A 23,570-nucleotide genomic window follows, 5' to 3' on the forward strand; every position below is an offset into this window, starting at 1 on the left:
GATGGGGGGTCCGGGGGGGGCTGTTGCCTTTTGGGAGTCCCTGGGGGGGGTCTGAGGGGCCCTGTCCCGGGGGGGGGGCTCCCGGGGGGACCCTTTTGCCTTCTTGGGGGGTCCTGGGGGGACCCTGCTTCGGGGGTGGGGTGTGTCCTGGAGCCCGGGGGGGGCTGGGGGGGTCCCTGTAGGGTCCTGCTGCCTGGAGGGGGTCGGGGGGTGCTGGACCGGGGTGTTTTGGGGGGGGTGGGGGGTGTCCTCGGGGGGTCATAGTGCTACGAGGTGTTTTTGGGGGGGTCCCAGTGCCCGGGGTGGGGTCTTTGTGCCATGGGGGGGTGTTTAGGGGGGGGGGGTGCTGGTGCCAGGGAGTGTGCAGGGGTCTGTGCAGGGCTCCGGGTGCCAGGGTGTCGTGGGGGGGGGGTCTGGTGGCCAGGGTGTGTTTTGGGGGGGCTTCGGATGTCCTGCTGCCAGGGTGGGATTTTGGGAAAGGGGGGGTGTCCTGGGGTTTTCCTGGCACCGGGATGAGTTTGGGGGTGCCCTGGTGTTGGAGGGGAGGGAAAAGAGGGGGAGCGCTGCTGTTTGCAGTGTTTGGGGGGGGTTAAACTTAAGCCTGGTTGGAGTTTTGGGGGGTGAGGGGGTCAGTTTGGGGGTGGGAGTCTCCTCCAGGGAGGGATTTGCGGCGTCTTGGGGTGACGGTGATTGCCGGGGTCTGCCGGGCTGGGGGCTGTGCCGCGTGCCGGCCTTAATTTACCCGGATCCTTAATTTGCCCGTTTGCTTTCCAGACCCTCCATTAAAACCCTCCCGTGTCCAGCCCCGCTGCCCCAGCCCAGCACCCACCATGTTTTCGGAGCAGGCGGCCCCCACGGCGCAGGGTTTGCTGGCCCCCCCCTCCGCCGAGGCCTCCACCTTCGCCAGGGTGCCGGTCTCGGGGTACACCGACTGCTCCCAGCCCTTCCAGCTGGGCGAGCGCAGCTTCAGCCGCCAGTACGCTCACATCTACGCCGCGCGCCTCATCGAGATGCGGCCCATCCTGGAGGAGCGGGCGCGACAGAAGTGGGGTGAGTCGGTTTGGGGAATAACCCCCCTCTTTGGGGAAGGAGGGCAAAGCCGCGTGGCCGGCGGGTGCCCGCTGGAAGCTTTTTGGAGATTTTTCGGCGCGTGTTGGCCATCAGTTCCTAAGCTTACACGCACTTTAAGGGGTTGAACAACCCACGGTTGGTTTTTTGGGGACGGTTTCTCCGCTGGGCAGTGTCCCACCCAGCCAGGAGCATCCCTTCAACATTTCTAAAATTACCTTTAAACATCAGCTGTGTGGGGAAAACCTTTTTTTATTCTGCTCACCAGGCCAGGTCAAAGCTTCCGCTCGCTGTTGGGAGCATGAGTTAAGCGCAAGGTTTGTCGGGGTGAGGGGCTGGCGGGCGCCCCAGCCAGGAAGCGGAGAGCGGGAGAGGCGCTGTGTGCGCCGGGGGGGACGCGTTAGCGGTTAGCGGCTGAGATCCTCGTGCTAGAGTGTTTCCATCTGAAGGCGTAACGGCGGCGTTGGATGAAGCAACCGCCTCACCGCTGCCAGAGCACGGTGGCTGAGCTTTCTGGCAGACCTCGGCGTGGCGCATGTCTCCCCAAGTGTGGTAAAAGCCTGTTATCGAATTTCACCCTCTTGGGCCGGCCAAGCTTTCGGCTTTGCCCTTCTATGGAGGTTTTCGGGCCGGTCGCTTGTTTTTCTTTCTATCCCGGCCGTGTGGGCTGCGCAGAGCCGAGGGGAAGCAAAGCCAGTGCCGGGCTGTGCCGGTTCCACAGCGGATGTCGTTCCTTGGCTGGCCACCCTGCGCTGTAACCCTGGATTTTGCCAAGGGTGACAGGAACCAGTGGTTTTGTAAAGCTCCGTTTCCCAGAGTCGTGTGATGGGGCGAGATTTCTGGGGTTTGTCTCACAGCGAGAGGCGCCTGCAGGCAAAATCTGGAGAGAGCAGCCCCCCTCCCCCTAAACACCCACATTTTGGGGGTTAGAGCCAAAAATAAGAAACTAAAACTGGATTGTTTTTTCTGACTCCGAGTGTTTGCATTCCTGGGATTGATGAACCCATGTTTCCAGCTCCGCTGAGCCCGGTGTGCCTGTGATCGTAGCAGGGTGTTTTCCACCGGACAGGAGTCACGTTCAGCAGCCGCGTGATTAGCAAAGGGAGAGTTTGGGGGCGGAAAACATCACCCCACTGCCCACGGCCAGAAAGGACGACCTGACGGAGGAGCTGGCGCGGCAGCAGGCTTTGGCAGTGTTGTTCTGGGAGAGGAGCCCGGCAGCTCTCGCAGCGCCAGCGCAGCCCGGCAGCCGGTCCTCCTCCCTCCAGGGCTTGAGGCAGGGATGGATGGGCTCTGCGGGTTGATTTAAACGGGGGGACGCAAAAGTCCTACAGACAGGTAAAGGATGGGGCTGAAGCATCTCTGGGTCCCCGTGGGTGAGGTGAGAAGTCTTGGGCTCAGTTTGTGGCGAGGGAGATGCATTTTTGGCTGTCTGCAAATGCTCCCCAGCCACAAAGACAATGAAGCGCTGGGGCTGCAATGCTCTTTGCACCTCCTGAGGCAAGTGTTGGTTCCCCCGGCCTGTCTTCATGCTGGGATCTTTCCAAATGCCTGGCTACGATGGGGATCCTGGCTTCCAGCAGGGATCCTGGGCAGAGGATCTGGCCCTGGCAGAGGCAGAGTGGTGCTGAGGGTGCTGAATGATCTCTCCTGCCTCTCAAATCTGAGCGGGATGTTTGGGTCGTCTCCTGGATGGGGAGCAGGAGCACCAGCCCCTCGTGCCCAAGGGCAAGAGCACCGGCTCCATGCCCAGGCAGGATGATCCCGGATCCATGCACCCTTGCTTCCCAGGCAGAGCTGGACCTGTGAGCCCAGCGGGCGCTCTGCACGCTGTCCTGGGTGGTGGCTGGGAGCTGCGGGTCCCCTGGACCCCGGCATGACCCAGCTTTCCCCCGCCTCAACGCAGAGGAAATGCCTGCAGGCAGCGCTGGCTCTCTGGCATACTCCCTTGGCCCCATCTGGCCTACACATGTGAGTTCGGCTCCGTGCCTCAAGGAAAAGCGAGAGGCTTTGCAACATTCCCCCGCCGCTTCTTGCTGGCCTCGACGTTCAGGCCCTTTCAGCTGGTCCCGGCCAGCCTTGAGCCTTGCCTGCCCTCGCAGCTGCCCTCGAGGCCGGCTAAGCCCCGTTTCTCTCCGCAGGGAATGACGTGGCACTGAGGAAGCTCTGCGAGCTGCGGGCGGGTGAGAAGTGCTGCGTGGTGGGGACGCTCTTCAAGGCGATGCAGCTGCAGCCCTCCATCCTGCAGGAGATCAGTGAGGAGGTAATGGGGGGGACATTCCATCCCATCGGTCCCTCACTCCTCCACACGGCTCTGGGGGACGTGCCAACACACATCGGGACTTTGTCCGGCTTCCCATCGCTTCCCTCATGCTCGCTGTGGCCGAGCAAGTGGGAACTGCCAGGGCTTTGACCTGGGGAGACGGTGTATAATCTTTTCCGTGCCTACCCCGTCCCTAGACCCCGCCACTCTTGGTGTCACCCCTTTCTGCCAGCGTGCATCATGTAAGCATCTGCTTGGTGTTGCTTTTCCTGCCCTTGGAGGGTTTGGATACAGCAGGGTTGGCAGAGCAAATCCCCTTTCCCTGCTACAGGGGAAGAGAATGAGGGGGGCATCCAGGGAAGCTCTGCCATGCGGTGCCGGGGGCCCATCTGCTCCCAACCAGCTCGCGGGGAGCACGTTGGGAAGTTTGGAGCCTGCTCATCACGGCATGAGGTTAGCACCGTGCCTGTCAGGCAGGGTTCAAAGGAAGCAGAGCGCTTGCCTGGGCGGTGATTGCAAACACGTTTCCCGAGGCGAGCCAGAGCGCCGTCCCCCGCCACCTGGCTGAGCTGCTTCCTCTTTGGCCGGGGAGCCGTGCTCGTGTTTGCCTTGCCGGGACGCTGCGGGGAAGCGTTAAGCGAAACCAGCTCGTCCGGGTGGTGCGCAGCTGGCGAGCAGCGCCGAAAGCTGTCGGGGCCTCCAAAGCGCCGCCTTCAAAGCGGTAGCGGGGGCGTTGGCCGGGCCGGCAGCGGGGGGCCGCGGTGGCGGCGGCTCTCGTGAGTCACGCGCCCGCACGCTGGTTTCCACGAGCAGGGTTTGGCTGTGGGGGGAAGGGCCCTTTGGGGCAGCTCGGCCTCGCTGAGGCTGTCACAACCTGCCCTCTGCCCCCCAGCACAACCTGGTGCCTCAACCACCCCTGCCCAAGTACATCCACCCCTCCGACGAGCTGATCCTGGAGGATGAGCTGCAGCGGATCAAGCTGGACGGAGCCGTTGAGGTGCAGAGGCTGGTGACAGGTAGGGGACGATGGCTTCTTGGTGGGAGCCGCCTCGTGGGCCCTGGCCGGGGCCTGACCACCTGCTCTCTGCCGTAGGGACCATCTTTGCCGTGTATGGCTCCGAGCAGGATGACGGGAAGTTCCTGGTGGAGGATCACTGCTTCGCCAACCTGCCCCGACCGCTGCCTTGGAAAGGCCCCAGCTCGGATCGGTGAGTCTCCGCAGTGACAGGAGCGGGGCTGGCACCGTGTCTCCCGCCGCATCCCCGAGCCCTGGGAACCATTTGCCCCATGTGCCCGTCGGAGTAGGCACCTCGTGCCAAGAGAGATCGCAGACGGGGGCTCGTGGCCCCCACCCCTGGCTCTTTGAAGCCCCTTGGTGTGGGCAGCCCTGGCATCGCCGTGCCGGCAGGGATTGGCGCAGGCAGGGAGCGCGGCATGCTGCCCGAACCTCTCCGCCTAGGTTCGTCCTGCTGGTGTCGGGGCTGGGGCTGGGCAGCGGGAGCGGCGAGTCCCTGCTGAGCATGCAGCTGCTGGTGGACGTGGTGACGGGGCAGCTGGGTGCCGAGGGCGAGCAGAGCTGCGCCGCGCAGATCTCCCGCGTCATCCTTGCGGGGAACCTGCTGAGCCAGAACACGCAGAGTCGGGACACCATCAACAAGGTACGGCGGGGAAGGGGTTTTCAGCCTCGGTCATGCTCTCTGGGGCCCAGGCTGGCACAGGGAGTCCCGCGGAGGTGAGGAGGGAGGCATCAGAGGGGGCACGGGGTTGTTCCCTCACTGTCTCCCCGCTGATGCAGGCCAAGTACTTGACCAAGAAGACCCAGGCAGCGAGCGTGGAGGCCGTGAAGATGCTGGATGAGATCCTGCTGCAGCTTTGCGTGAGTACTTGGAGCGAGGTGGGGTTGGCTGGGGAATTGGGTACCTTCTAGGGGAGGGAGACTGGCTCCCGAGCCAGGGAAGCAGAGCTCTGCCAGCAGCCCAGGGATGCAGGGTGGCAAACACCCCTTCCCCAACCCCCAGCTTCCCTTTGAGCACCGCATATGGTGCCGTACGGGAACGCAGCAAGAAGTGGAGGCCGCGCAGAGCCCAGCTTCAGATCCCTCTCCCGGCATCTGGTCTCTGCGGTGAAGCCAAGCAGAGCTTCCTGCAGGGAAGTGGCAGGAGCCAAATCGGGGAGCGAGGCAGAGCCAGCAGCAAATTCCAGCTGGGGCTTTGCTCTGAGCCTCTTCAAAGGGGGATGGCTTGGCTATCCCCGGTAATCCCTGCTCTGCCCGCAGACCTCCGTGCCCGTGGACGTGATGCCCGGTGAGTTTGACCCCACCAACTATACGCTGCCCCAGCAGCCACTGCATCACTGCATGCTGCCCCTCGCCAGCGCCTACTCCACGCTCCGGCTGGTCACCAACCCCTACCAGGCCGACGTGGATGGCATCAGGTAAAAAAGCCTGATGTGCCACCAGCTCTGTGACAACTGCTGCTAGCGTGGGATTGCGGGGCAAGTTGCGGCAAGTACAGCCGTCCAAATTTCTCCTTCCTTCCCTCAAAATGTTGTAGGTTTTTGGGGACATCAGGGCAAAACGTCAGCGACATCTTCAAATACAGCAGCATGGATGACTACCTGGAGATCCTGGAGTGGACGCTGCTGGCAGGACACATCAGCCCCACAGCCCCGGACACCCTGGGTAAGGCGAGGGCTGGGTGGCCGCCAAGGCTGGGGGGTGTTTGCCCTCCAAGGGGTGCAGGTGCAGGTTCCCCTCCTAATTTCCGTTCCTCCCAGGTTGCTACCCCTTTTACAAATCGGACCCTTTCATCCTCACTGACTGCCCTCATGTCTACTTCTGCGGCAACGCTCCCCGCTTTCAGTCCAAGCTGCTCAAAGGTGAGTCCTGCAGCCTGCAGGACACCCGATCCTCGCTCAGGGTTGGGACCCTGCACCAGGGTGCTGACCCGGGGCTCGTCCACCTGACGCCCGCCTGTCTTTGCAGGGGAGGACGGGCAGCAGGTCCTGCTGGTAACGGTGCCCGCCTTCAGCACCACGCAGACCGCCTGTCTCGTCAACCTGCGTGACCTCAGCTGCCAGCCCATCAGCTTCTCCGGCTTCGGAGCCGAGGACGATGACGGGGACATGGAGGTCGGGCACTGACTGAGCAGGCAGGGCACAGACTCGATAAACCCCTGGCCCCTTGGAGGGTCCTGGCGCCCACCGCCTCTGTGTCATCCCCGTCTGTCCTCCCGGGAGGGCTGGCATGGAGCTGCCAGGGGCACAGGCGAGAAGAGATGCTCGTACCAATATAACTTGATTTATTTGTGTAACAAAAAAACTGTGTGGAGGGGAGAGGGGCTGTGCCTGCCTCCGTGTGGGCCCTGCCCTGGAGAACGGGACCACCCCTGCCAACCCCGCTGTGCCGGGAGACGGGGTGAGGGCTGGGTCCTGCTTCACCCCCTCCCTTGCCAGGCAAGGGCTGGCATTGCCCAGCCCCGAGGGACGGGACAGCGCATCCTTTCCTGCCTGGCTCTGGAGCCTGGCAAGGGGGACGCTCCGCAGCCGCCCAGCCTTCGGGGCGAGCATTGGCATGGCGTGCCCTGCAGTCCTAGGAAGCAGCGCGGGTGAGGAGCTGGAGCCCACCTGGGGCGGGCTGCCCAGAGCGGGCTGCGCAGGGCTCGAGGAAGACTTTAGAAGCGGATGTCGGAGCCTGCGGCAGGTGAAACCAAACTGGCCGTGAGCGTCCGGCCTTGGCTCAAGGCAGGAGCGAGGGGACAAGCATTTCTTAGTCACCAAAGTTCACGGTGTAGGTCTCGGCTGTGGTGAAGGGCTGCGCCGTCCCCGTGCCCAGCTCCCAGGCCTCCGTCTCTGTCACCAGCTCGGTCACCACCTCTGTTTCGGTCTCCATCTCCCAGGTGCCAGCTGTGGGTGGCTCTTGGCTCCAGGGCGCGTAGGCAGTGCTGCTGAAGGGGAAGGGCAGCGCCGTGGTGGGCGGTGGGGCCGTGGGGCTGCTGGCAGCCGTGGTGGCATTGAGACGCCGCAGCCTCATCTGCTGCCGGAGCCGCATGCGATGCCGGAGGCGCATACGCAGGCGCATGCGTTCACGGGGCGTCATGGGGCGGCCGGGCACGATGCGGCGGATGGGCCGGTTCCCGTTCATGGCCATGATCTCCCGGATGCGTTTCCAGTTGGAGCGCGACAGGACGAAGTTGCACTGGGTGGCCCCGATGTCGTAGAACACACTGCAGGTCTTGACGCTGGGGTTGTAGCCCTCAGCCCGAGCTGAGACGCGGTACTCGCCCGGGTTCAGGATGCGCCAGTAGTCCCCGCCGCTGGCTGTGGACAGCAAGGGGAGGCAGCGGGGTGTGAAGGAGGTGGTGCTGCCGGCACCCTGCCCGGCACCCTACCCCGCGCCCTACCTGTCTTGATGTTGTGGTTGATGCCCCCCACGATGATGGTGGCGTTGGCAATGGGTTCTCCCTGCTGGTCCGTCACCAAGCCCTTGATGCCTCGATGGACCTACGCGAGGAAAGGGGACGAGAGGAGCTGTGTGGGGCAGGCAGGGCAGCTGCCGGCTCCCTGCCCAGCGTGTCCCAGCACCTACCTGCTCCATGAAGGTGAGCAGCGACTCCTTGTTGTTCTCCCACTCCTGCTGCAGCTCGCTCTCGTGGGGGAACTTGTCACAGCCCAGATAGATGGAGAGCTCCAGGCAGTTGGTGTGCAGGTAGCTGAAGTCATTCATGCCTGCAAGACAACCAACCAACACCCACCCAGCCGCTCGCTCACACCTTCAGGTGGAGGGAGTGTGGGGCGGACAGGCAGACACCGTATGGCGTAGCACCCACTTACTGCCAGCCCGGGAGTGCCACTTGGCCCCCTGCACGATGCCCATGGCGTTGGTCATGTCCTGCGTGTGGCAGCCCCCGCGGAAGGTCTCGGTCATGGTGAGGTGGGCCGAGGCGTAGGAGATGGCGAGCCAGCGGAAGATGGCGTGGTCGGGCGTCTCCTGCAGCTCAGGGTTGTCGTCCTCATAGTCGTCCGGCGGGCGAGGGGCGGCCGCCGGCGTCTCGCTGACAGGCCGGGCTGTGTCGAAGGGGTAGGACACCAGCTTCTCCCCGCCCTGCAGGTTGGCTCCCAGCACGAAGGGATTCTTGTCCATCCACGCCATGATGGCCCGCGTCTCCACCGCCACCTGCCGAGGTGGGCACGGCGGCATGAGGCACCACCTCCCCATCACCGCCCCGTCACCGCGCCCCGTGACGTGACTCACCGTGGCATCCTCTGCCAGGTAGTGCTCCGGGATGGGGATGTGGTGGTTGGGGAACTTGTGGGGCACCAGTCTCCTCTCCTCAGCTGCCCACAATGCCGAAGCCAAGTCCGGGAAGTTCTCAAAGAGATCGTAGCCCTCCTCCGTCCAGTGGCCCAGCGCCCAGTTGCCCAGCTCGGAGCCCTGCGGGCAACCCAGGGCAGTGGTGAGCCCAGGGGCTGCATCCCACCGTCCCATCCCACCGCCCCGCCGTCCCCTTACCGCCTCGCGGGCCAGCTCGTAGCCGTCGGGGTTGAGGGAGGGCACGAGGTGGATGCGGGTTTCGGTCACCAGGCTCCGCACCCGGGGATTGCCATCCTGGTACTCCTTGCACAGGAACTGCATCAGCAGGAGCAGCAGCTCCCGACCCAGCACTTCGTTCCCGTGCAGCCCCGCCGTGTATCTGAACTCGGGCTCGCCTGCGGGCAGGGTACAGGCAGGGTCAGCGTGCTACCCGCACCCCTGCCTGCGCCAGGTGACCGCAGCCGGGTCCCTTCCACCCTCCCTTCTCACCCGTCTCGTGCTCGCCCGGGTTGTCGGAGATCTCCATGGCGTAGATCTTCAGCCCCCGCGAGCTTTTGCCGATGTTGTAGATGCGGGTGATGGTGGGACACTCCTCGTTCACCACCTTCATCAGCTGCGGGTGCAGGGGTGGGGTAGGCGATGGGGGCAGCGCTTGGGGGGCCGAGCGCACCCCCCACAGAGGTGCCCACCCCACAGAGGTGCCCACCACCATGGAGGTACTCACCTGCCTCATGTCCTTGTAGGTGTGGTGGCGGAAGTCCAGGTTGTCGGTGGAGGTCACCTCGTTCTGCTGGGCGTAGTAGCTGCTGACGGCTGCGGAGGGGACAAAAACACAGTGGTGGGGGGCCAGGGAGCTGTAAAACCCCCCCCCATAACCCACCCCCCCCAGCCGCTGCTTTGGGGTGGCTCTTACTGGAGAGGGGGCAGCCCAGGACCTCGAGGCGCAGGCAAAGGCTCCCGTTCCACGTCTGGGGGTAGATGCGGATGTAACGGGCCACCATCGGCTCGGGGAACTCGGTCAGCACCGGCGTGTCCTTGTCCACGTTGCCGTAAAACATCTGCCGAGGGGGACGAGATATAGCCGAGGGGGGGAGAGGGTCCCCATCATCCCTGTTCCCCCCCCACACCCTCAACCAGCCAGTTTTGGGGTCCCGTACCATCTCCTCGTAGCCGTTGGTGTACATCACCCAGTTCTGGCTGTCGTTGCTGAAGCCCACGTAGAAGCTGGTGACAAAGTCCTCGCTGCGGGAGGAAGGGGACAGGTTGGGAGGGGGGGTTCCCAAGCTGCTCCCCCACCCCGTGTCCCCAGATCCGTCCCCTCCCGCTTGTCCCCGGCCCCATACTGGATTTGGGAGTCACGGCCCTGGGTGATGACGCCGGTGAACTTGGTGGTGCGGCGGGTGTCCACCTCGATCCAGTGCGCCCGGCTGTCATCCTCGGCACACCAAGCCCCGTCGAAGAAATCGTCCTCGTTGGCACCCGCCTGGGGTGGGGACAACGAGGGGGACATGGGTGGGGGGGTCCGCTGGTGTGGAAGGTGGGTGCGGGGTGGGCGACCCTCACCTGCATGTTGAGGCGCCCGCGCTGGGCACCCAGCCCGTGGCGCAGCATGGAGGAGGCCAGGATCTGGTCGTCCTCAATGCGGTGGGACTCCAGGCCGATGGGGGGACATCCTGGGGACAGGGGAGGAGGGCGGGGGGACGGTCACGGGTGTCCCCGCTCCCAGCGGGGTGTCCACTTGTCCCCTGGGAACAGGGATACTCACTTGTCTTCTCCTCCGGAGGGGCCCATTCGTCCTCATCCGGCTCCCACTTCTTCCCCCCTGGTTTTTTGGGTTTTCCTGGAAAAGGGGTGCGTGAGGGGGGACAGAGCCCAGGAGGCCAGGGGCGAGGGGACAGGGGGGTGGCACCCACCTTTGCGGTCCCGGCCCTTCTCCTCCGCCCAGGGGTCCTCCTCCTCCTCCTTGCTGCTGCCGCCTTTCTTGGGCTTCCCTGGGGCGGGAGAGCGGCTGTTTGGGGACGTGTCACCCACCCCAGGGGACATGCCACCCACCCTGGGGGACATGCCAACCACCCCGTGGATGTGCCACCGACCCTGGGGATGTGACACCTGCCCTGGGGACACATCACCTGCCCCAGGGACACGCCACCCACCCCAGGGATGTGCCATCCAGCCTGAGGATGTGCCGTCCACCCTGCGGACATGCCACCCGCCCCGGGGACATGCCACCCACCCTGGGGACATGCCAACAACCCCGTGGATGTGCCACTGACCCTGGGGATGTGACACCTGCCCTGGGGACATGCCATCTGCCCTGGGGACACATGACCTGCCCCAGGGACACGCCACCCACCCCAGGGATGTGCCATGCAGCCTGAGGATGTGCCGTCCACCCTGGGGACGTGCTGCCCACCCCGGGGACATGCCACCCCCCCTGGGGACATGCCACCCATCCCGTGGATGTGCCACTGACCCTGGGGATGTGACACCTGCCCTGGGGACATGCCATCCACCCTGGGGACACATGACCTGCCCCAGGGACATGCCACCCACCCCAGGGATGTGCTATCCAGCCTGAGGATGTGCCATCCACCCTGCGGACATGCCACCCGCCCCGGGGACATGCCACCCACCCTGGGGACATGCCAACCACCCCGTGGATGTGCCACCGACCCTGGGGATGTGACACCTGCCCTGGGGACATGCCATCTGCCCTGGGGACACATCACCTGACCCAGGGACACGCCACCCACCCCAGGGATGTGCCATCCAGCCTGAGGATGTGCCATCCACCCTGCGGACGTGCCACCTGCCCCGGGGACATGCCACCCACCCTGGGGACATGCCAACCACCCCGTGGATGTGCCACTGACCCTGGGGATGTGACACCTGCCCTGGGGACATGCCATCCGCCCTGGGGACACATCACCTGCCCCAGGGACACGCCACCCACCCCAGGGATGTGCCATGCAGCCTGAGGATGTGCCATCCACCCTGGGGACGTGCCACCCGCCCCGGGGACATGCCACCCACCCTGGGGACATGCCACCCATCCCGTGGATGTGCCACCGACCCTGGGGATGTGACACCTGCCCTGGGGACATGCCATCTGCCCTGGGGACACATCACCTGCCCCAGGGACATGCCACCCATCACAGGGATGTGCCATCCAGCCTGAGGATGTGCCGTCCACCCTGCGGACATGCCACCCGCCCCGGGGACATGCCACCCACCCTGGGGACATGCCAACCACCCCATGGATGTGCCACCGACCCTGGGGATGTGACACCTGCCCTGGGGACATGCCATCTTCCCTGGGGACACATCACCTGCCCCAGGGACATGCCACCCACCCCAGGGATGTGCCATCCAGCCTGAGGATGTGCCGCCCACCCTGGGGACGTGCCACCTGCCCCGGGGACATGCCACCCACCCTGGGGACATGCCAACCACCCCGTGGATGTGCCACCGACCCTGGGGATGTGACACCTGCCCTGGGGATGTGACACCTGCCCTGGGGACACATCACCTGCCCCAGGGACATGCCACCCACCCCAGGGATGTGCCATGCAGCCTGAGGATGTGCCATCCACCCTGGGGACGTGCCACCCGCCTCGGGGACATGCCACCCACCCTGGGGACATGCCACCCATCCCGTGGATGTGCCACCGACCCTGGGGATGTGACACCTGCCCTGGGGACATGCCATCTGCCCTGGGGACACATCACCTGCCCCAGGGACATGCCACCCACCACAGGGATGTGCCATCCAGCCTGAGGATGTGCCATCCACCCTGGGGACGTGCCACCCGCCCCGGGGACATGCCACCCACTCCGGGGGACATGCCAACCACCCCGTGGATGTGCCACTGACCCTGGGGATGTGACACCTGCCCTGGGGACATGCCATCTGCCCTGGGGACACATCACCTGCCCCAGGGACACGCCACCCACCCCAGGGATGTGCCATCCAGCCTGAGGATGTGCCGCCCACCCTGGGGACATGCCACCCGCCCCGGGGACATGCCACCCACCCTGGGGACATGCCAACCACCCCGTGGATGTGCCACCGACCCTGGGGATGTGACACCTGCCCTGGGGACACATCACCTGCCCCAGGGACATGCCACCCACCCCAGGGATGTGCCATCCAGCCTGACGATGTGCCGCCCACCCTGGGGACATGCCACCCGCCCCGGGGACATGCCACCCACCCTGGGGACATGCCACCCACCCCAGCACCCAGCCCCTGCCCATCTCTCACAGGGTTTGAGTTTCTCCTCGTCCGTCTCCATCTCGTCCTCTTTGTCCGGGTGTTTCCTGGGCTTCGGCGGGGGGGGCAGCCCGTACTCCACTGCGGGGTGCAAAGCGGGGTGGGGGGGTGCTGGGGCACCCCTTTAGGGCCGGGGGGGGGCAGAGGTGGGTGCCACTGGTTGGAGCCCAGCTGGGCACGGGGGGGGGAGATCACTACCCGTGGGGGCCGGACAGAGCCCCCTCCAGGGATGGGGGTCCTGGGGTGCCCCCCACCCCACCCCGGCTTGTCACTCACGGTCATCGTAGTCGGGTCGCTCGAAGCCCTCCTCATAGTCCCCTTCGGTCACCAGGACAGGCGGTGGCGGTGGCTTGGGGGGTGGCACCTCCGGCTTCGCTGGGGAGGGCGAAAAGGGTCGTGCTGGGGAATGGGGGTACCCCCATGTCCCTGTGGGGTCCCCCATGCCTCTGGGGGATCCCTGTGTCCCTGTGGGGTCCCCATGCCTCAATGGATCCCCACACCGCTACCCTGCCCCCGGGGCTCCCCCGTGCCCCTATGGGATCCCCGTGTCCCTGCAGGGTCCCCTGTGTCCCCACGGGGTCAGCATGTCCCTGTGGTATTCCCATGTCCCTGGGGGGGTCCCCTACGCCCCTACAGGACCCCTATGGGGTCCCTGTGTCCCCACAGGACCCCTGTTTGTCCCCACAGGATCCCCATGCCCCCGAGAGATCCCCCATGACCCTATGGGGTCCCCACACCCCTACGGGGTCCCCTGCACCCCTTATGCAGTTCCCATGCCTCTATGCTGTCCCCGTGCTCACCTCAGCCCCAGGCTGCCCCAAAATGATGCTCCCCTGGGTCCCCAAGGCTGGGGACCGTCCCCTCACCCCACCCTTGTCCCCCTGTCACCCCATTTACGTGGCTCCTCGGGCTGGGGCCAGACTCTTTCGGGTTTCTTCCTGCTCGGGGGTTTGCGGGGTTTCTGCTGCCGCCGGATGTACTCGACTGGGGACAGAAAGAGGGGGTGGCACTGAGTTTGGGGCTGCGAGGTAGGGGGGGGGGACACCCACTCCCTCCTTCCCTGCAGGCCGAGGGACCCCGGGGTGCCCCCGACCTGCGCCCCAGCACCGTACAGTCCTCGTAGTCCTCCCGCTCCAGCTGCTCGTTGTAGTCCAGTGTTGGTGGCTCCGTCTCCTCGGGGACCTCTGCGGAGAGGGGACACGTGGGGCAGGGGCACAGGAGGTGGCCCTGGGGTGCAGGGAGGTGGCATTTGGGAGCAGGGAGGTGGCCCCGGCTTGCAGGGAGGTGGCCCTGGGGTGCAGGGAGGTGACACTGGGGTACAAGGAGGTGGCCCCACGGTACAAGGAGGTGGCACGGGGGCTCAGGGAGGTGGCATCGGGGCATCAGGATACAGGGAGGTGGCCCTGGGGTGCAGGGGGGTGGCACTGGGGAGCAGGGAGGTGACACTGGGGTACAAGGAGGTGGGCCCACCGTACAAGGGGGTGACACTGGGGTACAAGGAGGTGGCCCCACGGTACAAGGAGGTGACACTGGGGTACAAGGAGGTGGCACCAGGGTACAAGGAGGTGGCACAGGGGCTCAGGGAGGTGGCATCGGGGCATCAGGATGCAGGGAGGTGGCCCTGGGGTGCAGAGGGGTGGCACTGGGGAGCAGGGAGGTGACACTGGGGTACAAGGAGGTGGGCCCACCGTACAAGAGGGTGACACTGGGGTACAAGGAGGTGGCCCCACGGTATAAGGAGGTGACACTGGGGTACAAGGAGGTGGCACCAGGGTGCAAGGAGGTGACACTGGGGCTCAGGGAGGTGGCATCGGGGCATCAGGATACAGGGAGGTGGCCCTGGGGTGCAGGGGGGGTGGCACTGGGGAGCAGGGAGGTGACACTGGGGTACAAGGAGGTGGGCCCACCGTACAAGGGGGTGACACTGGGGTACAAGGAGGTGGCCCCACGGTACAAGGAGGTGACACTGGGGTACAAGGAGGTGGCACCAGGGTGCAAGGAGGTGGCACAGGGGCTCAGGGAGGTGGCATCGGGGCATCAGGATGCAGGGAGGTGGCCCTGGGGTGCAGAGGGGTGGCACTGGGGAGCAGGGAGGTGACACTGGGGTACAAGGAGGTGGGCCCACCGTACAAGAGGGTGACAGTGGGGTACAAGGAGGTGGCCCCACGGTATAAGGAGGTGACACTGGGGTACAAGGAGGTGGCACCAGGGTACAAGGAGGTGGCCCCACGGTATAAGGAGGTGACACTGGGGTACAAGGAGGTGGCACCAGGGTGCAAGGAGGTGGCACGGGGGCTCAGGGAGGTGGCATCGGGGCATCAGGATACAGGGAGGTGGCCCTGGGGTGCAGGGGGGTGACACTAGGGAGCAGGGAGGTGACATTTGGGAGCAGGGAGGTGGCCCCGGCTTGCAGGGAGGTGGCCCTGGGGTGCAGGGAGGTGACACTGGGGTACAAGGAGGTGGCCCCATGGTACAAGGAGGTGACACTGGGGTACAAGGAGGTGGCACCAGGGTACAAGGAGGTGGCACGGGGGCTCAGGGAGGTGGCATCGGGGCATCAGGATGCAGGGAGGTGGCCCTGGGGTGCAGGGGGGGTGGCACTGGGGAGCAGGGAGGTGACACTGGGGTACAAGGAGGTGGGCCCACCGTACAAGAGGGTGACACTGGGGTACAAGGAGGTGGCCCCACGGTACAAGGAGGTGACACTGGGGTACAAGGAGGTGGCACCAGGGTACAAGGAGGTGGCCCCACAGTATAAGGAGGTGACACTGGGGTACAAGGAGGTGGCACCAGGGTGCAAGGAGGTGGCACGGGGGCTCAGGGAGGTGGCATCGGGGCATCAGGATACAGGGAGGTGGCCCTGGGGTGCAGGGGGGGGTGGCACTGGGGAGCAGGGAGGTGACACTGGGGTACAAGGAGGTGGGCCCACCGTACAAGGGGGTGACACTGGGGTACAAGGAGGTGGCACCAGGGTACAAGGAGGTGGCCCCACGGTATAAGGAGGTGACACTGGGGTACAAGGAGGTGGCACCAGGGTGCAAGGAGGTGGCACGGGGGCTCAGGGAGGTGGCATCGGGGCATCAGGATACAGGGAGGTGGCCCTGGGGTGCAGGGGGGTGACACTGGGGAGCAGGGAGGTGACATTTGGGAGCAGGGAGGTGGCCCCGGCTTGCAGGGAGGTGGCCCTGGGGTGCAGGGAGGTGACACTGGGGTACAAGGAGGTGGCCCCACGGTACAAGGAGGTGACACTGGGGCTCAGGGAGGTGGCACCAGGGTACAAGGAGGTGGCCCCACGGTATAAGGAGGTGACACTGGGGTACAAGGAGGTGGCACCAGGGTGCAAGGAGGTGGCACGGGGGCTCAGGGAGGTGGCATCGGGGCATCAGGATACAGGGAGGTGGCCCTGGGATGCAGGGGGGTGGCACTGGGGAGCAGGGAGGTGACACTGGGGTACAAGGAGGTGGGCCCACCGTACAAGAGGGTGACACTGGGGTACAAGGAGGTGGCCCCATGGTACAAGGAGGTGACACTGGGGTACAAGGAGGTGGCACCAGGGTGCAAGGAGGTGGCACAGGGGCTCAGGGAGGTGGCATCGGGGCATCAGGATGCAGGGAGGTGGCCCTGGGGTGCAGAGGGGTGGCACTGGGGAGCAGGGAGGTGACACTGGGGTACAAGGAGGTGGCCCCATGGTACAAGGAGGTGACACTGGGGTACAAGGAGGTGGCACCAGGGTGCAAGGAGGTGGCACGGGGGCTCAGGGAGGTGGCATCGGGGCATCAGGATGCAGGGAGGTGGCCCTGGGGTGCAGAGGGGTGGCACTGGGGAGCAGGGAGGTGACACTGGGGTACAAGGAGGTGGGCCCACCGTACAAGAGGGTGACACTGGGGTACAAGGAGGTGGCCCCACGGTATAAGGAGGTGACACTGGGGTACAAGGAGGTGGCACCAGGGTACAAGGAGGTGGCCCCACGGTATAAGGAGGTGACACTGGGGTACAAGGAGGTGGCACCAGGGTGCAAGGAGGTGGCACGGGGGCTCAGGGAGGTGGCATCGGGGCATCAGGATACAGGGAGGTGGCCCTGGGGTGCAGGGGGGTGACACTAGGGAGCAGGGAGGTGACATTTGGGAGCAGGGAGGTGGCCCCGGCTTGCAGGGAGGTGGCCCTGGGGTGCAGGGAGGTGACACTGGGGTACAAGGAGGTGGCCCCATGGTACAAGGAGGTGACACTGGGGTACAAGGAGGTGGCACCAGGGTACAAGGAGGTGGCACGGGGGCTCAGGGAGGTGGCATCGGGGCATCAGGATGCAGGGAGGTGGCCCTGGGATGCAGAGGGGTGGCACTGGGGAGCAGGGAGGTGACATTTGGGAGCAGGGAGGTGGCCCCAGCTTGCAGGGAGGTGGCCCTGCGGTGCAGGGAGGTGACACTGGGGGTACAAGGAGGTGGCCGCACAGTACAAGGAGGTGACACTGGGGTGCAAGGAGGTGCCCCCACGGTACAAGGAGGTGGCACGAGGGCTCAGGGAGGTGGCCCTGGGGTGCAGGGGGGTGGCACTGGGGAGCAAGGAGGTGACATTTGGGAGCAGGGAGGTGGCCCCAGCTTGCAGGGAGGTGGTCCTGGGGTGCAGGGAGGTGACACTTGGGAACAGGGAGGTGGCCCCAAGATGCAGGGAGGTGGCCCTGGGGACAGGGCACTCACCAGGCTCGGGCTCAGGGTGCCAGTCCTCCCAGGGCTCACTGGGTGACTCCTCCAACTCCCCTGGGGACAGGGACACAGAGCGAGGGGGTTGGCGGTGCCCCGCGCCCCCCCAGCCTGCCCCCCCCGGCAGCCCCACGCCGAAAGACAATCCCACTGGGGAGGAAGGCTGGTGAAGAGGAGTGACCCCAGTGGGGACCCCCACGGGGGACAAAGCCCGTCCAGCCGTGGGGTGCCACCGGGAAGCCGAGCAGGACACGGGGTGACGCCGTGGTGTGCCAAGTCCCCCCCACCCCAACCCAGCTGGCGGTGAGATGGGGGCCCCCCAAGACTCACCTCGGCCACCTCCATCCTCTTCCTCGTAGGGTGAAGGCTGCTCCGGGAACCGGGGTGTCCCCACGTCATCCTCACCCTGGGGGGGCTGCGGGGTGACGGGGGGTGACGGGGGGGAGGTCGGTGGCTTCTTGCCGGAGGGTTTTTTGGTGGCCTTGGGTGGCTTCTCCTTGGGTGGCTTCTCCTTGGGCTTTTTGGAGCCTTTGGAGGATTTTTCGGAGCCTTTTGGGGGCTTCTCCTTGGGCTTCTTGGGGGGCTTGTCCTTCCTGTCCCTGTCCCTGTCCCTGTCCTTGTCCCTGTCCCTGTCCTTGTCCTTCTTGGAGCCCCGGGGTCTCTCCTTGGGCTTCTTGGTGGGTTTGGGAGGTTTTTCCTTCTTCCCCTTCTTGGGTTTCTCGGGCTCCGTCAGCCGCTCCGCGGAGCCTAAAGGATGGGGGGGGGGGGGGGGGGGGGCAGCCGCCCCGCCGCGGGGTGAGGGGCGCCCGGGGGGGGGGGTCCCCCCACCTCCCTCTGCCCCCCACCCCCCCCGTCCGCCCGGTACCGGGGCAGCCCCGACCCGCGGTGCCGGTGCCTCTCGCTCACCGGTACCGGTGCCCGGGTGGGTGTCGGTGCCCGGGTGGGTGTCGGTGCCCGGGTGGGTGTCGGTGCCCGGGTCGGTGTCGGTGCCCGGGTGGGTATCGGTGCCCGGGTCGGTGTCGGTGCCCGGGTGGGTGTCGGTGCCCGGGTCGGTGTCGGTGCCCGGGTCGGTGTCGGTGCCCGGGTCGGTGCCGTCGCTGTCGCCGTCACCGCGCTCCCCGGGACCGAGGAAACCGCGCAGAAACGCCTCGATCTCGGCGTCGGTGAGCGCGGGCGGTGCGGCGGGACCCGGGGCGGCCCCGGGCGGCAGTAACGGCAGTAGCGCGGCCGCCAGCAGGAGGCAGGAGCGGGGCGGCCCCGCCAGACCCATCGCCGCGTCCGCCGCACCGGCGCCGGCCCCGGCCCCGGCCCCGGCCCCGGCCCCGGCCCCGGCCCCGGCCCCGGGCGGGCGGGCTGGGGGCGGGCGCAGGAGCCGGGGGCGGCACCGAACTGCAGCGGCGCTGCGCGGGGACTGGTGCTGCACCGGCACTGCACCGGTCCCGGTACCGGCACTGCACGGGGAGTGGCGCTGGACCGGCACTGCACCGGTCCCGGTACCGGCACTGCACGGGGAGTGGCGCTGCACCGGCGCTGCACCGGTACCGGCACTGCACGGGGAGTGGCGCTGCACCGGCGCTGCACCGGTACCGGCACTGCACGGGGAGTGGCGCTGCACCGGTACTAACACTGCACCGGTACCGGTACCGGCACTGCACGGGGAGTGGCGCTGGACCGGCACTGCACCGGTCCCGGTACCGGCACTGCACGGGGAGTGGCGCTGCACCGGCGCTGCACCGGTCCCGGTACCGGCACTGCACGGGGAGTGGCGCTGCACCGGTACTGACACTGCACCGGTACCGGTACCGGCACTGCACGGGGAGTGGCGCTGGACCGGCACTGCACCGGTACCGGTACCGGCACTGCACGGGGAGTGGCGCTGCACCGGCGCTGCACCGGTCCCGGTACCGGCACTGCACGGGGAGTGGCGCTGCACCGGCGCTGCACCGGTCCCGGTACCGGCACTGCACGGGGAGTGGCGCTGCACCGGCGCTGCACCGGTCCCGGTACCGGCACTGCACGGGGAGTGGCGCTGCACCGGCGCTGCACCGGTACCGGCACTGCACGGGGAGTGGCGCTGCACCGGCGCTGCACCGGTACCGGTACCGGCACTGCGCGGGGAGTGGCGCTGCACCGGCGCTGCACCGGTACCGGTACCGGCACTGCGCGGGGAGTGGCGCTGCACCGGCGCTGCACCGGTCCCGGTACCGGCACTGCACGGGGAGTGGCGCTGCACCGGTACTGGCACTGCACCGGTACCGCTACCGGCACTACACAGGGACTGGTGCTGCACCGGTACCGGCACTGGCACTGCACCGGCACCGGTACCGGCACTGCATGGGGACTGGTGCTGCACCGGCACCGGCACTGCACCGGTACTGGTACCGGCACTGCACTGGGAGTGGCGCTGCACCGGCACCGGCACTGCACTGGTACCGGTACCGGCACTGGCACTGCACCGGCACTGCACTGGTACCGGTACCGGCACTGCAGTGGGAGTGGCGCTGCACCAGCACCGGCACTGCACCGGCACCAGTACCGGCACTACACGGGGACTGGAGCTGCACCGGCACTGCACCGGTACCGGCACTACACGGGGACTGGCGCTGCACCAGCACTGCACCGGCACCGGCACTGCACGGGGACTGGCGCTGCACCGGCACCGGCACTGGCACTGCACGGGGACTGGCGCTGCACGGGCACAGGCATTGCACAGGCACTGGCACTGCACTGGGACTGGCACTGCACCGGCACCGACACCAGCACTGCACCGGCACTGGCACTGCATGGGGACTGCCACTGCACTGGCACCGCACCAGCACCGGCACTGGCACTGCACCGGGTGTGGGACTGCACAGGGACTGGCACTGCACGGGGACTGGCACTGTGCCGGCACTGGCACTGCACCTTTACTGCGCGGGGACTGGCACTGCACTGGCACTGGCACGGCACTGGCACTGCACCAGGTGTGGGGCTGCACGGGGACTGGCACTGCACCAGCACTGCACAGGGACTGGCACTGCATCGGCACCAGCAGCATGTGGAACCGGGACAGCACCAACACTGCATGGCACCAGGAGTGCACTGGCACTGCACCAGCTGCGGGACTGCCTGCAAACCCGCGCTGCCCCGGCACCGGCACTGCACGGGACTGGCATTGCTCTGGCACTGCTTGGGACTGCACTGCACGGGCACTGCAGAGGGAACCCACACTGAACCAGCACTGCACAGGACAGGCACTGCACGAGCCTGGCACTGCACTGGCACGGGTTGGGACCCGCACTGCGAGGGGACTGGCACTGCCCAGGGCCCCACACCGGTTGGGGACCAGCGCCGCACTGGCACTGGCTGGGATCTGGATTGCAGGGGGGACTGTCACTGCGCAGGACCTGGCACTGCACGGGGACCAGCACCGCACTGGCACTGCGTAGGGCCAGCACTGCACTGGGACCAGCACTGCATTGGCTCCAGCACCCTGCGGGCACTGGCACTGCGGGGGCACTGGCACAGCGCAGGAGCTGGCATGGCACTGGTTGGGAACCAGCACTGCACCGGCACTGGCACTGCACCAGCACCATGCAACCGCATCAGCACTGCACGGGCACCAACGCTGGCACCACGCGGGCAGCGGCACCACGTGCAGTGCCCTGGCTTGGCACCAACACCGCACTGGAAGGGGCACTGGCACTGCGCCTGCAGCGGCAGCACTGACACCATGCGCACCGCACCGCGCGTGCACGTGCTGCGGCCCTTCGCACAGCCACTGCGGGCGTTGCACGCGGAGGCGCTGCACCCTGTACGCCAGCACTGCGCGGGCGCGCGGCCGTGGGCACGCAGAGCCCACGCGCACGCACGGTAGCCGGGTACGGACACACAGACACCACGTGTGCACACGCGCACGCCTTACACACACACTGCACGCGTGACACTGCACGCACAACACACGGGAGCCCCACCATCGCACAGAGCAGCGGGCTGACACGCCGCACACGCGCTGCGCACGGGTCGCGCGCCGCAGACGCACCGCACATGAGACCCTGCACACGCGTGCGGGACTGCCCACCGGCTCCCTGCACACGCACTGCACACGGACCACGCAGGACGCGCTGCAGGCGAGGAGGTACCACGCACACGGACCATGCGCTGCGCGTGGGACGCAGCGCACACGCACTGCACACGCGTGACGCCCCCCCCGCCCACCCCATTCCTGGGAAAGGGGGAGCAGAATGGGGTGTGCGGCCCCCTCCAGCCCCCCCTGGGTGTCACCCGAAGCGCTAAGGGGGTGCAGTGGGTGCCCCCCACCCTCCCCGGTCCCGCAGGCTCCCCGGGCCATGCGGTAGCCGGTGGGGCCACGTGGCGGGCTCAGGCCGCCCGCACTCGTCACACACATGGCCCCCCCCTTGGCCGTGAGTCACTTCCCAGCAATGCTGCGGCTGAGGCCTGTGGGGAGCTGGGGGGGGCCAGCCCTGCGCCTCCCAGTTCCTCCCAGTACAGCTCCCAGTAAGCCTCCGCTGCAGCCCCCAGTAATGCCCCCTCCGCCCCAGTGCAGCTCCCAGTACAGCCTCCCCCACCCATTACCGCTCCCCCAGTACAGCCCCCAGTACAGTGCCCTCCCAGTGCAGCCCCCTCCCAGTCCCCCCTTCCTTCCCAGTACAGCATCCCAGTACAACCCCCTCCCAGAACAACCTCCCCAGTATAGCTCCCAGTATACCCTCCCCAGTGCAGCCCCCCTGTATAGCCCTCCCAGTACAGCCCCCCCCCCCCCAAGACCTGCCCCAGCCCCTGGCAGGGCAGAGCACTGGGACCCCCCCCCCGGGGTGGGGGGGGTGGCCCATGGGTGGCCCTGGGTGACAGTGGGTCCCAGTGGGGTGGGGCAGGGTCTCATCAGGGTGGAGGGGGTCCCATGAGGGTGGGAGGGGTCCGCTGGGGTGGGGGGGGGGTCCCAGGAGTGTAGGAGGGTCCCAGGAGGGTGGGGATAGTGGTGGGGTGGGGGTCCCAGTGGTGGGGGGGGGGGGTGTCCAGGAGGGTGGGGTCCCAGCAGTGGGGGGGGGGGGGGGGGGTCCCGTGAAGGTGGGGGGGGGGTCTCAACAGAGTGGAGAGGTCCCATGAGGGTGTGGTGGTCCCAGCAAGGTGGGGGGGGGGGGGGGGGGGCAGCAGTGGGGGGGGGGGCAGGAGGGTTTGGGGGGGCCGGGGGGGGGTGGGGGGGGGGTCCCAGAGGGGATGGGGAGCCCCGTGGGGTGGGGGTGGGGTCCCAGAGGGGATGGGGAGCCCCGTGGGGGTGGGGGGGGGGGGGGTCCCAGAGGGGATGGGGAGTCCCCGTGGGCTGGGGGGGGGGGGGTCCCAGAGGGGATGGGGAGCCCTGTGGGGTGGGGGTGGGGTCCCAGAGGGGCTGGGGAGCCCCATGGGGTGGGGGGGGGGGTCCCAGAGGGGATGGGGAGCCCCGTGGGGTGGGGGGGGGGGTCCCAGAGGGGATGGGGAGCCCTATGGGGTGGGGTGGGGGTCCCAGCAGAGTGGAGGTCCCAGGGCTCGGTGCCCCCCCCCCATCCCTAGTGTGAGGGGCCCCACTCGAGGCCATGTGCCCCCCCGGGGGGGCCCACGCGGGGCCACGCCCGTCCCCCCCCCACTCCATCCCCACCCTTTCCTGCCGCCTGAGTCACGGCCGCCGCCTTCCGGGTGTCCCGTGGCTGGTGGGGCGTCCGTCTGTCCTGCCGCGGCCCACTGCTATCTGCCTGAGTGAGGGGCTGTCCGGCTGTCGGGGTGTCCGTCTGTCCCTCGGGGCGTCCGTCTGTCCCTCAGGGCGTCCGGCTGTCCGTCGGGGTGTCCGGCTGTCTGTCTGTGTCGTTGTGTGTCCGTCGGGGTGGGGTGTGTCTGTCGGGGTGTCTTGTCTGTCCATCCGGGTGTCCTTCGGGGTGTCCGTCTGTCCAGCCAGCTGTCTGTTTGTCTAGTGGGGTGTCAATCTGT

The 23,570-nt window shown here is 67.1% G+C and overlaps 2 protein-coding genes across 2 annotated transcripts; one reads left to right on the forward strand and one right to left on the reverse strand.

Moving 5' to 3' along the window:
- The first annotated feature begins 819 nt into the window (after window positions 1-819).
- On the forward strand, window positions 820-6,582 carry POLD2 (DNA polymerase delta 2, accessory subunit). Its single transcript, XM_059831507.1, has 10 exons — window positions 820-1,050; window positions 3,210-3,331; window positions 4,224-4,347; window positions 4,425-4,539; window positions 4,791-4,989; window positions 5,127-5,207; window positions 5,607-5,764; window positions 5,884-6,011; window positions 6,107-6,208; window positions 6,315-6,582. Exons 1-10 carry the CDS (start codon window positions 831-833, stop codon window positions 6,470-6,472), a joined length of 1,407 nt encoding a protein of 468 aa, XP_059687490.1. The 5' UTR covers window positions 820-830; the 3' UTR covers window positions 6,473-6,582.
- Window positions 6,583-6,613: 31 nt separating this feature from the next.
- On the reverse strand, window positions 6,614-18,882 carry AEBP1 (AE binding protein 1). Its single transcript, XM_059831502.1, has 21 exons — window positions 18,639-18,882; window positions 17,943-18,359; window positions 17,610-17,669; window positions 14,028-14,099; window positions 13,813-13,899; window positions 13,192-13,290; window positions 12,907-12,996; window positions 10,556-10,633; window positions 10,408-10,482; window positions 10,206-10,315; window positions 9,986-10,125; window positions 9,800-9,884; window positions 9,556-9,700; window positions 9,367-9,455; window positions 9,132-9,255; window positions 8,841-9,037; window positions 8,583-8,762; window positions 8,162-8,504; window positions 7,917-8,056; window positions 7,732-7,831; window positions 6,614-7,648 (listed from the first exon to the last, which is right to left on the reverse strand). Exons 1-21 carry the CDS (start codon window positions 18,880-18,882, stop codon window positions 7,098-7,100), a joined length of 3,426 nt encoding a protein of 1,141 aa, XP_059687485.1. The 3' UTR covers window positions 6,614-7,097.
- Between the last annotated feature and the right edge of the window lie 4,688 nt (window positions 18,883-23,570).

The sequence above is a fragment of the Gavia stellata genome, chromosome 31 (genome assembly GCF_030936135.1).
Source record: "Gavia stellata isolate bGavSte3 chromosome 31, bGavSte3.hap2, whole genome shotgun sequence".
In the NCBI taxonomy this organism is placed as follows: Eukaryota; Metazoa; Chordata; class Aves; order Gaviiformes; family Gaviidae; genus Gavia; species Gavia stellata.